The 16780-nt window shown below is 39.4% G+C and overlaps 1 protein-coding gene across 1 annotated transcript in view; it reads left to right on the plus strand.

Moving 5' to 3' along the window:
• Positions 1-10468, plus strand: part of cntn3a.2 (contactin 3a, tandem duplicate 2) — a 62910-nt gene extending 52442 nt beyond the window's left edge. The window contains exons 19-22 of the mRNA XM_047374338.1: positions 407-593; positions 925-1037; positions 1154-1322; positions 10119-10468. Coding sequence (XP_047230294.1) covers positions 407-593; positions 925-1037; positions 1154-1322; positions 10119-10216 — 567 coding nt within the window. The 3' untranslated portion in view covers positions 10217-10468. The remainder of the gene's footprint in view (positions 1-406; positions 594-924; positions 1038-1153; positions 1323-10118) is intronic.
• The last annotated feature ends 6312 nt before the right edge of the window (positions 10469-16780 follow it).

The raw sequence follows: 16780 nt of genomic DNA on the forward strand, positions 1-16780 counted from the left end.
TTTGTATATATATTGTACTTTACTTTATAGTGTAACTCTAGTACTTCTCCAAAACTTTATCATTGATTTCTAACAAACTTTTAAAGACCACTGTATTTATGCTTGGGTAGATTTACACTCAGGCTGTGGCAGGCAATTAGTTTCATTTTGGGGCATCGGAGTACATGGGGCTAAATACAAATTCACACCACACTTTTCAAATTTCACTTGGAAAAAAGATTCTAAACCATTACTTTTGCTTCCAAAATATGCACAACGTTGCGTGGGTTCATCAAATAAAACCTTATTCAAATACTTTGAAACTCGTGGTTATAATGTGGCAAAATGCAAGAATAGTTCAAGAGGTAATTATCTTTTTGCAAGGCAGTATATTATCTGTTTTGCATTTGCTCTGTGATTCAAAAAGGTGGTTTACTGGGAGGATGACACCAAACCAGAGACGATGGGGAAGGTTAGAGTGCCTTGGAACCAGACATCTGTTACAGTAAACAACTTGGCAGGAAACACACAGTATTTTTTAACAGTTAGCGCCTTCAACACAGCAGGCACTGGCCCATTCCTACCTGCAATCAATGTGACCACAAAAAAGCCACGTAAGTTGTACACAGTTTTGTTACAGTAATTGTTTTGTCAAGCTTGTGTTCGCTTTGAATCAGGGCTTATCAGTATCAGAATCAGCTTTATTGCCAAGTTCGTACATACAAACAAGGAATTTGACTCCGGTACACTTTGCTCTTTTGTTCTGTTTTTGCATTACAGAATATACAAATTTACATCTTAGTAGACTTTAAAAAACAATATAATTTGCTAATATTGCTTTTAAAAACAGGCTGATATAGTAATGTGGTGATTCCAGTATGCTGATAATACAATTATTTGCTTCTGTACCCACACTTTGAAGTAAATCATTTTTATATCATGCAGCGCCTGCTCAACCACCGCTGAATATAGAGTGGACCCTAATTGGTTCTCAGCTGTCCCTTTACTGGGAGCCTGTGGTAGCAATGGAATCAGAGTCAGAAGTTACAGGATATCAGGTGAGTTTCTACGAGCTTGATGACACCACATTTATTAATGCCATACTATAGGCTGCGAGAACAGGATGCATATTTACATTTTGTCTCTTTTCCTTTTTCCTCCCTCCCTCACTCAGCTTTCATTCTGGAGACAGAGACACAAAGAGGTAAACACCTTCACAACGGCTAATTCGACAGCAGACCTGACCCTCCCTGAGAACAACGACGACTACATCATTCACATTCAGACGCTGAGTGAGGGAGGACTGGGTCCAGCCTCAGATCCCATACGGATCCACAGACTGAGTAGGTTTTTTGTTCATATTTTATCGAGTTAAAAAGGTGAAAGAGGTGCAATCCTAGTTTGCCTGCTTTTTTATTTAGAGAAGTAAGAATAACATTAATTCCATGGTATCTCAGTTTCTCAGAGCCTATGTGTTATATTTTTCACTGCCTTTTATGAATGAAATCACTCAACACTTTTCAATTCTGACAGGGAAATTTTGTCCTCCGTTAACTCACCAGTACTAATGTCCCTTGCCACCCTCATTTGGCTCTACTGGGCTCATGTTTTTGCTGAAATATGCCACGCCATCCATCTATGTTGCCAGCGCTCTTTTTATTAGGAGCTATTACCGTCTCATACAGCTCCAGGAGGGCTCCTTTTCCCCTGTAATGCTACTTTACATTGAGTTCTGGGTTGAATCCTTTCAAAACAGCAGTTTATGGGGAGTCTGAGTTTCATGCTGGCTTTTCTTTTAAATAAAAACTTATCTTTTCTTCTTCTTTTGGACACAAAGTGAAAGCTGTGTGCAAAACACATTAGCAGGAAAAACATACATGCTGTTTACAGAAAGTGGATTCTCTGACAGTAGTTCAGATTGCATCCAAGGCAACATTTATACATTTCTTTCTCTTCGGGAAGATTTTTATGTGGACTAAGAGATTATAAAGGAGAAGCCAGCAGCACATGGCTGTTAATTTAGTCACAAATGTCATGAAAGTGTTGCGATTGGAAATAAACTTAATCAGGTTCATGGTCCATTTACACACAGTTATAAGGCAGGTTGAATTTTCTTTCCAGTAGATAGTTGTCAGTAGGGTCTTCTATAGTGTTTATGTACAATGATAACAATAAGTTAAGCACAAATTAATAACTTTTGCTATGTTTAATTTTACTGTTCATACTGTGTTTATTTTTCAAAATATTATTGATTGCAATCATTATTGTGTGCTGTTTAGCAGGACAGTCGAATGACCTAATGTAATTAGTTTAAAAAAGAAGCTTACTTGATCATTTTAAGTTTTAATTTTTGAGCAGCATCTGCTTTTCTGAGACTAGACCGATTGAAGGTATAGATTTATAGCCAAAAAGGTTGTGCTGATTTTTGTACTTAGTAGAAATAGGGAGTGTTTCTCTTGCCTATACACTAGGAGCGCTGCAGTGTGTCTTATCAACTGACACCTTTTCCACTCACTGAGGTTCACCTGGACAGAACAGATCACTGGACTTTAGTCATGGGTAGTTTTATTATAAGCATTGAGTCTTATATTAATAGAATAGGTTTAAAAACGTTCGCTGGGCAGCGCAGCTAGTAGCGTGTGCCGCTCTTAAGGCTAATGCTTAGCCAGACCAGGGCTTCATTTGGAGTGAATTCCAGCTATATAAAACAACTCAACAAGTCAAAAATCGCCTACCAGTGCAAACCATTCCTAAATCAGCGGGTTATAAACTTAAACATGTTTACTTAAGACTGTTTTAGTTTGTTGATATTTCTTCAGCTGTATGTTCTTGTCACTACTGAAAATCTACTGAACAAAGCGGTCAATTTTTACTCTGTTTTGTTACAGCTTTGATCTGATCCTGATTTTAACCAATATCAATTTCTTCTCAAGAACTGTATTTAACTAGTTCTAATCTTCCGGTCATGACTGTTCACATAGCGCCACCTGCCTTAGAGCAATATCGCTGTTTTACACATTTTAAACAAAGACAGAACTATTTGAAGTTACCTTTTTTTAGATTTTGTAGCACTAGTGATCTTTGTTCACAGTGTTTCATACAGGAAATGTAGAGAGAGATGGGGGAGGACATGCAGCAAAGGTCCTATGGTAGGGAATCAAACCCCAGGCGGCTGAGTTGAGGGGATGGGTTGTCTGCTCTTCACTGGTCTATCTTTAGCATCTTAGTAGTAATTAGCATGCTTAGAGCAATTAGCATCACTAACTGTATGCTTCGGCCTCTGTGTATGCTCTCCAGAAAATGTATATCCTTACTTTAGCTGTGAGATGTCCATTTTTGAATCCAGCTGGTTCTGTAACAGACAAGAGCTGAATTGAACAGAGCATCTTTGCTGTGCTCCATTCAGCCTTCCTCGTATCTGATAAGGTTGGCTCCACGTCAGTGTGCTCTTTCACCTGTTCGACCCAAGGTGGGTATGAATTGATGTCCGTTTTGTACATGAAAAAAGCAGTAAGAAAGGATTTGAACTGCAAAAAGTATAAAACTGACAATAGATAAGCGGCACCTGGCAAAGTCTTGCTCTCTGTTGTAGCAGCCTGAAAGAAAACCCGACAGGCCTCTGTAGAAAATAGTTTCCTTTTTAAATAGCTTTTTGCAGCTTTTATGCTCTCTCTGGCTTTGAGTTTTTTACCGACGTCAAGGTTTCTCAAAATAGCTGTTTTTGTAAGGCTTTCAAACAAAGGCTGGACCCAAAAATGACACCAAACAAGGAGAGGATTTAAAACTTTATAGGCTGTCTGCAAAGTACTTCAGCTAACTTCCTGTCAGCTCCTCTGGAGGAGATACAGATAACCAGACATTGCCAGGCACTGCTACTAGAGTGACGCCACAGTGTTTTTTTGTTGTACTATTCACCAAAAGGCAGGTTAATACTTTAATCATTTAACAATTACAACAATAAATCAATATGAGTAAACGGAGGATTTATGAAGACGAATTCAGTGTGACAGATAAAAAAAGGTACAGGAGAATTTACTTGATGCAACGCCACACCTTGATTCAACGTTACCTCATCTCCTCACCACATTTTATATGAGACTGGTCTCTGGTCCTGCCATATTTTCTAAAGGAACAGTGGTTTAGTTGGTGCTTGGGCTCGCTCTAGATCTAAGTCTACCAAAAATACTTTTACAGACGTGAGCTAGTCATTTATTTTGAAAACCCAGATTAATTGAAAATATTGTCTTAGTTCATGCACATTAATTCACGAAAAAAGTCCTCATAGTAACAGTCAATTGTATCGTTTTAGGCAGGCTGGGTGTGTGTTGAATATAGACTTATTGCATTGAAGCTTATGAAGCTGTTGTAGATTTTCAAATAAAAGCTCATGGCCAGCAGCACTTGCTAATAGTTAAATAGAAAAATTTGCACCTTGCCGGTAATAACAACCCTGGGTTAGTCACTGACACATCTACAGTCATATTCAACAAATTAGAATATGCGTTCCAATGAGGCTCGTTTGACAGATTAACAGAATCATTTGAAAATAACAACCTTTAAGCAGGTATTAAACATACTTTTCATCAAGCCCACATTTCTGTACTAAAAAGGTTGTTTTTATTGGTCTGATATAATATTCTAATCTGAAATGTCATGTTTTCATTAGTTGCAAGTGGAAAATCATCAGAATAAACAGAAATAAAGGCTTGAAAACATCTGTCTGTGTTTAATTAATCTATATAATGTGTTCACTTAGTGAATTTAGTTATTGGCATAAATTAACTTTTCAAAAATATTCAAATTTTCTGAATATGACTGTAGTTAACCAAGCGTAAACTGGTTGTCTGCTTCATGGACAGCACCAATTAGTTGTCCATATTAATGTGTGAAATGTTTGGTAGCCTAAGCACTCCATTTGCCGTTTTATTAAATAATTTCAAATGTTCTTTGAAAACTGCACTGTCTTCCTTTGACAACTGCTTTTAATGTTTACCTTTTTATGATATTATGGTTACTGTTGTTGTTTGTCCTTTCAAGATGGCAAGATTGTATTTTTGTGACATAATTCCAAACACCCTATTATCACTAATGAAAAATTATTATTATTAGCAGGAACCATATCTCCTCAATCTCTACGTGAATGGCAAGGTTAGACAGTGTTTTAGAAAGATTAACAAATATTCCCTAATACATATAAAGGTTACCCATGTTAGTCTGACTCCTTGAGCCTCCTTATTAATCCTGTGCAATGGTGGGGCAACCACAAAAGGAACAAGAAGCGAGGGGAGAAAAAACAACAAACACTAGGAGGCAGTAGAAGGAAATAAACAAAACAACCATGACAACAAAACCAAACTAAAGTCAAAACACAAACCACAACAAAGTCCAAAAAGTTGCACCACGACACATCTAATAAAATATCCAATAATAAAAAACAACAGTCAGGCTAGGGTCAGGCACAAGAGCCAAAAAATCTGTAACTCAAAGCGCCAATGGTGCATAGCAGAGGCAGAGTCCAAACAATAGATAAACGGGTCAGTATCAAGGCACAGGAACAGGGCCAGAAGGCTGAAAAGCTGAGACTGGAACTGGGTTCAAACAATCTGGCAGGGGACAGGTAGGACAGAGTATTATTTCAGCAAAGAGCCACAGTTACAAGTTATAACTACTCAGAGCTCCTAGAGCTGCAAATGATGCATTCAAGTGCAGTTTGGTGAGCACAGACTGCAGCTCTCAGAAGCTTTGACTTTTCTTCCAGAACTCCCACACTGAAGAGTGTGACTAAAGGAGTTAAACATGATCTGGTAGCGGTTAGCTATGGTGCATTCTCTTATTGGAGAATATTTAGTTTTAAAGGTTCCAACCAGCCGATTGCAGGCCGATCAAGCTGAAAATTGACCAGTCACTAGCAGGTTTCCCTGTGCTCTCTAGATGCTACTTTAAATTACATGTGGACTACTGGTTTTATCAGCAAATAATGAGCTAAGGCTCATTATGTTTCAGCTCATTATGACATTATTACAATAGCAAAGATGACTTGCGTGTTTCTGGGGAGATAAAAAAAACATCTTTATGATCCAGAATTATACTGAGTAACAATAAATGTTTGTTGGAGAGAAAACACAGAGCAGAGCGGTAAACATAAAACACAGTGTAGCTGGTGGTACACATGTGATGACTGTATTCTGCTGCCATGACATCCTGAATGTTATTGCACTCAACATGCAGAATTCAAAGCTTTGCCAAATTCTGGTATTTTGATTAACTTTGGCTCCAGTCCCACACATAAATTAATAAGAACATCTTAACACAAAAAGGTCTCAATCCAAATGTTTTCTTAACTTTTAATAGATTTGGAGTTTTACTTGTGGAAAGTCCAGAGATGTACCAAGAAATCATCGATGCCAGAATCAGACCACTCTCAGCTTGACCAGCCCTGACTGGTGATCAGCCAGTCTGAAACTCAAAAAAAAAACCTGATAATTGAATTGACCAGAAGTAAGGGCAATCAAGTCACCCTGACAACAACACTCTTGAGAGGCAATGCAGTTACTGAGTGAAAGTGACTGAAAGTTAGCTATTTTCAGTAGCAGTAAGGTGATTAACAAATTAAGCCAGAGGAAGGGCACATTTCTAAAAAAAAATGTTGAGACATGTCTGTGGGTCATTTGGGCTACAAGAGAGCGAGAGAAAGCAAGATTTTTAGCAGATAACAGGAAGGCTGGATGTCGAAGGGTCTGCTTTATCTTTTTGCGTTTCATCATCGGTCATTTCTTAAGCATGCTTGATTTGGGAATGTTGGTAGCCATTTGGAAATCCCAAAGTTAAAGGACCTTATATTTTAGTAGCTAGTGCTACTAAAACAGAAGCTGCTGTTTTGGTAGCTCTAGCTGTCCTGACGATGCTAATCACTAATACAGGTCCTTCTCAAAATATTAGCATATTGTGATAAAGTTCATTATTTTCCATAATGTCATGATGAAAATTTTACATTCATATATTTTAGATCCATTGCACACTAACTGAAATATTTCAGGTCTTTTATTGTCTTAATACGGATAATTTTGGCATACAGCTCATGAAAACCCAAAATTCCTATCTCAAAAAATGTGCATATCATTAAAAGGGTCTCTAAACGAGCTATGAACCCAATCATCTGAATCAACGAGTTAACTCTAAACACCTGCAAAAGATTCCTGAGGCCTTTAAAACTCCCAGCCTGGTTCATCACTCAAAACCCCAATCATGGGTAAGACTGCCGACCTGACTGCTGTCCAGAAGGCCACTATTGACACCCTCAAGCAAGAGGGTAAGACACAGAAAGACATTTCTGAACGAATAGGCTGTTCCCAGAGTGCTGTATCAAGGCACCTCAGTGGGAAGTCTGTGGGAAGGAAAAAGTGTGGCAGAAAACGCTGCACAACGAGAAGAGGTGACCGGACCCTGAGGAAGATTGTGGAGAAGGGCCGATTCCAGACCTTGGGGGACCTGCGGAAGCAGTGGACTGAGTCTGGAGTAGAAACATCCAGAGCCACCGTGCACAGGCGTGTGCAGGAAATGGGCTACAGGTGCCGCATTCCCCAGGTCAAGCCACTTTTGAACCAGAAACAGCAGCAGAAGCGCCTGACCTGGGCTACAGAGAAGCAGCACTGGACTGTTGCTCAGTGGTCCAAAGTACTTTTTTCGGATGAAAGCAAATTCTGCATGTCATTCGGAAATCAAGGTGCCAGAGTCTGGAGGAAGACTGGGGAGAAGGAAATGCCAAAATGCCAGAAGTTCAGTGTCAAGTACCCACAGTCAGTGATGGTCTGGGGTGCCGTGTCAGCTGCTGGTGTTGGTCCACTGTGTTTTATCAAGGGCAGGGTCAATGCAGCTAGCTATCAGGAGATTTTGGAGCACTTCATGCTTCCATCTGCTGAAAAGCTTTATGGAGATGAAGATTTCATTTTTCAGCACGACCTGGCACCTGCTCACAGTGCCAAAACCACTGGTAAATGGTTTACTGACCATGGTATCACTGTGCTCAACTGGCCTGCCAACTCTCCTGACCTGAACCCCATAGAGAATCTGTGGGATATTGTGAAGAGAACGTTGAGAGACTCAAGACCCAACACTCTGGATGAGCTAAAGGCCGCTATCGAAGCATCCTGGGCCTCCATAAGACCTCAGCAGTGCCACAGGCTGATTGCCTCCATGCCACGCCGCATTGAAGCAGTCATTTCTGCCAAAGGATTCCCGACCAAGTATTGAGTGCATAACTGTACATGATTATTTGAAGGTTGACGTTTTTTGTATTAAAAACACTTTTCTTTTATTGGTCGGATGAAATATGCTAATTTTGTGAGATAGGAATTTTGGGTTTTCATGAGCTGTATGCCACAATCATCCGTATTAAGACAATAAAAGACCTGAAATATTTCAGTTAGTGTGCAATGAATCTAAAATATATGTATGTTAAATTTTCATCATGACATTATGGAAAATAATGAACTTTATCACAATATGCTAATATTTTAAGAAGGACCTGTATAAGACGCCAGATACAGTTTATGATGCTAACTCCTTTATCATTTTGTCTTTGTTTTTGAAGAGTACAATCCTGTACCACAGGTGCGCGCACAGCTTGTTAACTGTGTTGCTGTACGTAACTTGCTACGGTTGCAGCTTAGAAATTGGCCAATTATTATTAACAATAAAAAAGACAAATATGTCTGTCAAATTAATTTATTAGTTAGTTTGCCTCCCTTGAACTAAAAAATTTTTTCAGAGACTCAACGTGTTGTTTTTTGGTTTTTTTTGAGAAAGTTCGGAGTTTATCATAAACAGCCACAATATTTAAGCCTAAACATAATATTAGCAACATAAATATAGTTTGTTGTAGGAGTTGGCAATATGTATACGATAGCTTTGCTAATTTTAAAACATGACATCACATCACTGTCCATTTAATTTAAATTTAACATTTACGTATGTACAGAAAAAAAAAAATTTTTCCAATGATTGTACTGAATTTGTTTAGTTTGTTTTGCCAATATTTTAACAGTTGATTGTTTCAACTGTTTCAATTGTGCTTTGGTGACACAAAATAATTTTTTACTGCATAAACCCTCCCGTGGCATATGTTCACATTCAAAGAACATAATCTGATAAATAATAAACTGATCCATCTCTATTTGCTTTGCAATTGAATCTGCCTTATAATGTATTTATGTCTTTCCTATGAATTATATAAAGCACGGTGGGTCCTTTGCATGCTTCCCTGGCAGATGATCAGTTATGTGCGAACTTCGCCATGATCAAGTTTATGCGTGCTTCAGCAGCAGGGGATCTCACTGACAGCACTGTTGCGCTGGAACGATCCAGACAGAATTCAAAAAGGTGTTCTTAGGAGATGTGTCATGGCTTCTGTTTGTGATTAGCTCCAAATCGGACCTTAGTGTGTGGTCCGTGTGGTTTTGTACACGCAAACCTTTTGAAGATCAGACCCTATGTTTTCCCTAATACCAATTAATAATAAACAATATAATAATTTTCCATTCATACTGGTAATGACTGCTACAAGATATTGTCTTCCTCTTTCTGAAAGCTGACTTTGAGAACACATTTCTATTTCAGAGCTATTGACATCTACTACACAGAATCTCAATGGAAAAGAAAGCCAAAATTCTTCCTTTATTATGATAAATGCAACTTTACGTCATGTTTAGTGGTGGTTGTTGAAATGGACCACATGGGTAGTCTCCCAGGGCAGCATTAGATTAGCATTAGGTTAGTCAGTTGTGCTTTGAACAAGTTTTCAAGTACGCTTATGCATGTTAACTCCTTGGAGAGTTAATGCCTTCTCTTTTTTACTGATAATAGAGACTATTTTATGGGCTTTTTGTTGCACTGCACTGTGTTTTATCCAGCCCCAGAAGTTAGGTGTTTTCCTGTATATTGATTGTTTCTCTGAGCAGCAGAATGAGAAGCCTCATGCAAGGACTGCCACTGGTCATATTTTTTGTGTTCCCATTTCTGTTTAAATGTTTTCAGTTTACAGTTTTTTGAGTCAAACTCAGGATTAAAGACAGTGTATTGGATGGATATAAGCTGAAGGACTATTCGTTTTCACCATGTTTTTTTGTGTGTGTGTGTTGTAGGTATGAGCGCCCGTGGCTCCAAAGCCCTGAGTGTCGACACGTCCCCGCTCTCCTTGTTCTTCACCATTGCAATATCTACATTCAGGTCAATGTTGTGACAAGACCTCTCTCTGCTTTGTTTTCCAACATTTTTCTATTGTTTGAAAAAGTAACCATGCTTTTTTTCTTGACTCTTGTTTGAAGATGACAGTTTTATTGTGTTCTATAGAAAGTATGAGGCAGTGCAATATTTGAGCGTGCTGTCAGACAAAATTAAATAACATTATTTGCTTGCCTTTAATATTTTTTGTACGTGGGTCTGACATTTTTACCAGTTGGGAACAATACTCCATTTCAGCTCTATACTTTGACTCTAAAATAACACAGATGCCTTACTTCCATTCATGTGCCAAAGTAGTTTCAGCTTTCTTCTTATTATTGAAAAAGATAGCTCCATGCTTTTCTCAGCATTCAGTTTCATGCAGTTTACAATCATTAAGCACTCAGTGTACCTTTTTGAGGGCCTCGGAGTGAGATTTTAGTTTCATCTCTAAATTTCCTGTGCTCCCTCTCCTGCCTAAATCAGACTGTTTGGACATGCTCATTCACACATGCTTGTGCCTTTGAAGATTCTCGCAACACCCCCAATCATAGAGACATCCAGCAGCCTGTCTTTATATATATATGCTCCATTAAATATAGGTTGTTCTCCATATTATGGTCAGAAAATGCCTGAAAGTGTTATCCATTTTCCTTATTATTGTTTAACCTATTTATAGCTGAACGTGGGCTACTTAAGGCATTAAAGCCTTAAGAAAATAACTGTAGTGGACTGCTGCCTAAAAATCTGGACTTGGCATTTAAAAATGTGTCATGAGCCTACAAACAGCAATAGGAGCAGTGCTGCGTAGTACAAGTGCCAGCAAATTTTCTGTTTCCAAATTACTAGGCAACTACAAACTGAAACATTTACTTCCAAATAGCATATACTTTTATGTGATGATTTGTACAATATGCATTCTGAATTTATTCTATTTTGCAGTTAAATACATGACTGTCCTAATGTTTTTTACAGCTATGACCCACATACAGTAAGCAATCAGGAGACAGAGTTTGACGATAAGGATTTTATTTACAAAGGAAGCTAGTAGATGCAGGAAACAGGAACCGGGATGCAGACTGTAAAAATAAGCAAGATGGTAAGCAGGGGGTAATCAGGAGTAAGATGCAAAACAATGATTCTAGCTTACTGTGTTGAAGGAGAGATCCGCCAGAGGGGGCTGGAGAAACTAAGAGGAAGTGTACCCGTGTGACTGAAGACGGTGAATACAGGAATGCACGAATGTCAGTGGATTCAGAGTTTGTTGGAGTTGGCACTGTGGATGGAGGAGGGTGGACAGGGTTCACTGGAGGAGGTCCAAAGAACGAAGGAGTCGGGAGACTGCCAGCCGATTTAGTCCAATGAAGTAACAGGTGGCTTGGTTCATGAAGCTTGAGAGCTCTTTTCCAGACGTCAGCAATCCAAACAGTGTTTGACACTGCGTTCGAAGTCAGGTTCAGGCAAATTCCTGTAATGTAGCAAAAATCCAAAATTACAACAAGACAGGGCAAAGTCAGGACAAAGATAAATGTGGCTTGAGTTGTACCACTAAGGGCAACACTCTGGCAGTGAGTTGCTGGCAGCCTCCTCCTTAAATACTCCTCAAGAGATGATCAGGAAGATGGAAAACACCTGTCACCTCTCCTCCAGGTTCCAACACCATCTAGAGGCTTAGCACAGTAAAACACCAAAACACACAGACATGGCACACAGATCCTGACATCAATGATGGATCACAGATGAAGGACCGGGACACCCAATAATGATCCTCCCGACCATACCCCTCCCAGTCAACGAGATACTGCCATCCGCGACCACGTCGACGGGAGTCGATGATCCGTCGGACCGTCCAGACAGGGTGCCCCGACTGGTCCAGGGTGGGTGGCGGGGGTTCGGCCAGAGGGCAAGATGCACTGGAAATGAAAGGTTTGAGCTGAGAGACGTGAAATACAATACAGCATGAATACGTAGGGTAGAAGGCAGATGACAGAGTCAATAGTGTAGGGACCAATGAAGCGAGGAGACAGTTTCTTGGACATAGCTTTTAACGGAATGTCTCGAGAGGACAACCAAACCTTTTGGCCCGGACGGTATACAGGAGCAGGCCGCCGTCTCCGATCAGCATATTTCTTATTTTGGTCCACTGTACGAAGGAGAGCCCTGGAAGCAGTGTCCCAGATCCTCTTACCGCGATGAATGTGGTGACGAACGGAGGTAACTGCTATGTCACTCATCACTAGGGAACAGTGGAGGTTGGTAGCTGATGAAGACCTCAAAAGGAGATAGGCCAGTAGCTGAAGAAATCTGTGAATTTATGGCATATTCGACCCAGGGGAGATGAGTACTCCAATCTAACGGTTCTGTGGCAGTCATGCACCCGAGAATGGATTCCACCTGCTGGTTCAAACGTTCGGTATGTCCATTAGATTGGGGGCGGTAGCCAGAGGTCAAGGGGTCTTAGTTCCCAGAGCTAAACAAAACTGCTTCCAAACACGAGAAACAAACTGAGGGCCACGATCTGACAGAATGTCCAGTGGAATGCCAAGTAGTCGAAAAACATGCTGAACTAACAGCTGGGCAGTTTGAAAAGCAGATGGAAGCTTCTTTAAGGGTACAAGGTGGCAAGACTTAGAAAAACGATCCACTATGGTGAGGATAACTGTCATACCCCTAGAGGTGGGTAATCCAGTCACAAAATCAAGAGCTATATGAGACCAAGGACGTTTGGGGACGTTGAGTGGTTGGAGTAACCCATAAGGTGGCTGGTTACCTGACTTTTGCCTGGCACAGTAAAACACCAAAACACACAGACATGGCACAGATCCTGACAATGACATGTTGTGTTTTTAACTTCCCATTTTTTAGTAACTAATGAGACAAGCATGGGCTGTTCTAGGAAGGGGCCAGCAGGGGCCAGTGCTCCTGTAGAACTGGTCTTGGCCCATGTTATGGCCCCTGTGCTGAAGACATAATACTAAAACAATTTCTGATGATGATATGCAGTGGCACAAAAACTGTAACTGATTGGTCCCTTGGACCAATTTAAATTTACAGTTTTACTTTAACAATTACTTAAAAATTAAGGTGTTGCACTTTTAGCTTCGGCGACTTGTCCAGGGTGTACCACGCCTCTCGCCCGTAGACTGCTGGAGATATGCACCAGCACCCCCGTGATCCACTATGGAATAAGCGGTAGAAAATGACTGACTGACTGACTGACTGAATGACTTTTAGCTTCAGCCGTGTTGAGATAGGAGCTCACTTTTCATCTGCAAGGTCAGGGGTCTACAACCTGCCGCTCCAGAGCCGCAAGTAGCTCTGTGACTCACTCAACATATTTATTAATGAAATATTGCCCTTTTTTTGTTTTATTCCTTTCTTCTGTGCTGCCATGTAAAAACACTGGCCCACCCTGACCCCTGACCCATCCCGGTAAATATGGTCTAGAACTGTCATTGGGACCAGGTGATCTATAAGACTAAGATGTTTAAAAACACAGTGCTTCAGCAATGGTTTCCCCCTGAGCAAACACGTCAATGCATGCAGAGGCAACATTCACTTCAATCTATACAGGGAGAAAATGTAGTTGACAGTTGAAAAGTTGTTGAAAAAGAGATGTTTACGCTAGTGTACATGTTTTTCAAAAACCTGACTTTCAACGTCTTTGTTTAGGCTAAATTTTGACAAGATGTACGAACAACAGACAAGGATTGCCTGATCTGAAACAGCCATAAAAATCTTGTCTGTGGATGTCCAGTGTTTAGAGGGATAACCTTTCTCTATCTTAAACTTATAAGCTGTAGAGTGATTTTGATATTACATTTAATGGGTAATTCCACATTTTATGAATGAAGCATTCAACTACCCACCTTAAAAATGTTAGACAAAGCTCTAATGTTTATATACAGAGGTGAGGTACATTGATTTTGCTCAGTATCCATAAATATAGACTACAAATGTATTGTAATGGAATTTAACAAAAGCATATATTTACTGGCCACTTTATTCGGTAACCTGTTTCTAGAAGTGATGAAGAAAACTTGCTGAACTTCCAACAGTGCACAAGAAAGAGGATTTAAGTGAATTTCAGCATGCTGTGGTTGTTGGTGTTGAGATTATCACACACAAGCATCTCTTGGGTTTAAAGAGAATAGTCCAAAATAGAAAAATGTCCACTGAGCAGCAGCTGTGAGGATGAAAATGCCTTTTTGATGTCAGAGGAATAGGCAAAATGGACAGCCTGGTTCAAGATAATAAAAAGGCAACAGTAGCTCAAAACAACAAGGTATGCAGAATACCATCTCTACACGAACATCACATCAAACCCTGAAGCAGATGGGCTAAAGTAGCAGAAGACCACAACGGATATCCCTGATATCGGCTCAGAACAGAAAACTGATGCTGCAGTTTGTACAGGCTCACCAACATTGGACATTAACAGATTGGATCCACATTGTGTGGTTGGATGAGACCCAATTTAAGCTGCAACATTCAGAATTTGGTGTAAACAACATGAAAGCAAGGATCCAAACTGCCTTGTATCAGTGATTCAGACTGCTGGTGCACATGGTGTAATGGTGTGAGGGAATTTTTCTTGGTACACTTAGACCCCCTTATTACCATTATTGAGTACATCCTACCGGAGCTTTGTTGCTGACCATATGCAGCTGGCTAAAGCAGTTCTAAAAAGGTGTACCTAAAAAAGTGGCCAGTTAGTGTATATGAAATTGGGATGACAGTTTGGGAAACAAATTTCAGCTGCAGTATGTGGCCTCATTTGATGCTTGAAAATTGTGCACATCGTTTATAAATTCTGACCTTCCAGAAAACATTTACTAAATATAAAGGAACAAGGAAATCCATTTAAACTATTGGCACCAATAGAGATGGATGTAGTCACCAGGGTTTTCAAGCATTAATGTTGATTGGACAACAAATATATTTCAATGTTCTTGTGAAACATTTATTTGATCTCACAAAGAGAAAGAGTTTTAAAACATTTGACAAAATGAATGAGACTTCTGTAGATACAGAAAAGGCAGAGCAACACAGTGCAGGAACGTTAGCCTTTAAATAATTGGATGACAGGGAGAAAAATAACATTCAGTGTCACTAGTTTTGTGACACATAACTGCATCAAAAAACTGCCTAATTAGTTAATCTGAAACACTATAAACTGTACATAAAACATACAGTGTAGCTACTTGCCTAAAATACTAGATTTTAAAATGCCTCAGGGCTTCGGTACCATCTGACTTCAAGGATTAGCAGCGACCCCAACCCCCCTGCTGTTTTTTTTTCACATCTCCAGCATTTGAGAAAATACTGGAAATGAATTCAACACATAAATAACCTCCAACTGCCTGCTCCAACAGACAATCTGCTCCTGCACATGACTTAACCCATATATCATAAAATATTGTAGCTGTTTATATAATGTTTGTACAAGCTAGTTCATTATTAGTTCAGTTTTCAAGGTGTGTTTAATTTCTGATTTAACAAATTTGGCACATGTAAATTCAGAAATTTCTTGTTACCCTTTGATCACCACTGTTACTTTTCTATTATTTACTCTGTAATTCAAAGTTGTGATAAAGTGGAAGGAAAGATCATTGACGAGGATATTATGGCTATTACAAAATGAAGTCAAAAAGACTGAAAACAAAAAACCCATGCGGTAAAACAACTTCTACATAAGTGTGACTTTTCATACCCAGTGGCTACATCCATCTGTTGTACTGCCTAGCATTTTTTGTCACCAAAACCGATAATCCGACGTTCACCTCACATCCACTTCACACCCTCTTCGCACTGCCACCAGGCAAGTGGAGGTGAGAAAGGAAAATGGCTTTCAACATCTTTCTCACTTGTTTTGGTAACAGATCCTTGCATTTCAACAGAGTTAAATATTGCTAAAGCCTTTGCTATAAGACTAAATATATGCTATCCGTATTTTAACAGTTTTTGCAGTTTTCTAATATGTGGCAGTTCAAAATACTCATAAATGAATGGCAACATGACATCCTGTTCTTGAATGCAATACCCCTGTGTTCAAATTAAAACTTTTATTTCCCATGTTCTTCTTAAATAACTAATTCACCAAATCAAGAAGAATATAGTAAAACATTTCTCTTAGTTCAATCTGAGGCTGGTTTTTAGCACTACTTTACATACTTTTAATTTTGGTAGATTTTAATTCATATTTTTGAGTAAAAACATGGCAGTTAACGTGTAAGAGACACTTAAAATATTTAACTCTCATCTGGTTTTAAAATTAATTACTCAATAAAATTAGTATAATTCTGAAAAGAAAATGTATTTCACTCAAATGAATTGAAATACTCAAAGAAATCAAAACCGAATAAATAAGAATTGGTTTGTGATAAAGGCATAAAAAGATACTAAAATTGTAATAAACTTTTTAAAGTGCCGGTGCGGCTGCCACAGTAATGGGGGCGCTGTGCCGGTCCGTTGTGGTGAAGAGAGAGCTGAGCCGAAAAGCAAAGCTCTCGTTTTACCGGTCGGTCTACGTTCCTACCCTCACCTATGGCCATGAACTTTGGGTCATGACCGAAAGAACAAG

This window comes from Girardinichthys multiradiatus, chromosome 1 (genome assembly GCF_021462225.1).
Source record: "Girardinichthys multiradiatus isolate DD_20200921_A chromosome 1, DD_fGirMul_XY1, whole genome shotgun sequence".
NCBI classification, from domain to species: domain Eukaryota; kingdom Metazoa; phylum Chordata; class Actinopteri; order Cyprinodontiformes; family Goodeidae; genus Girardinichthys; species Girardinichthys multiradiatus.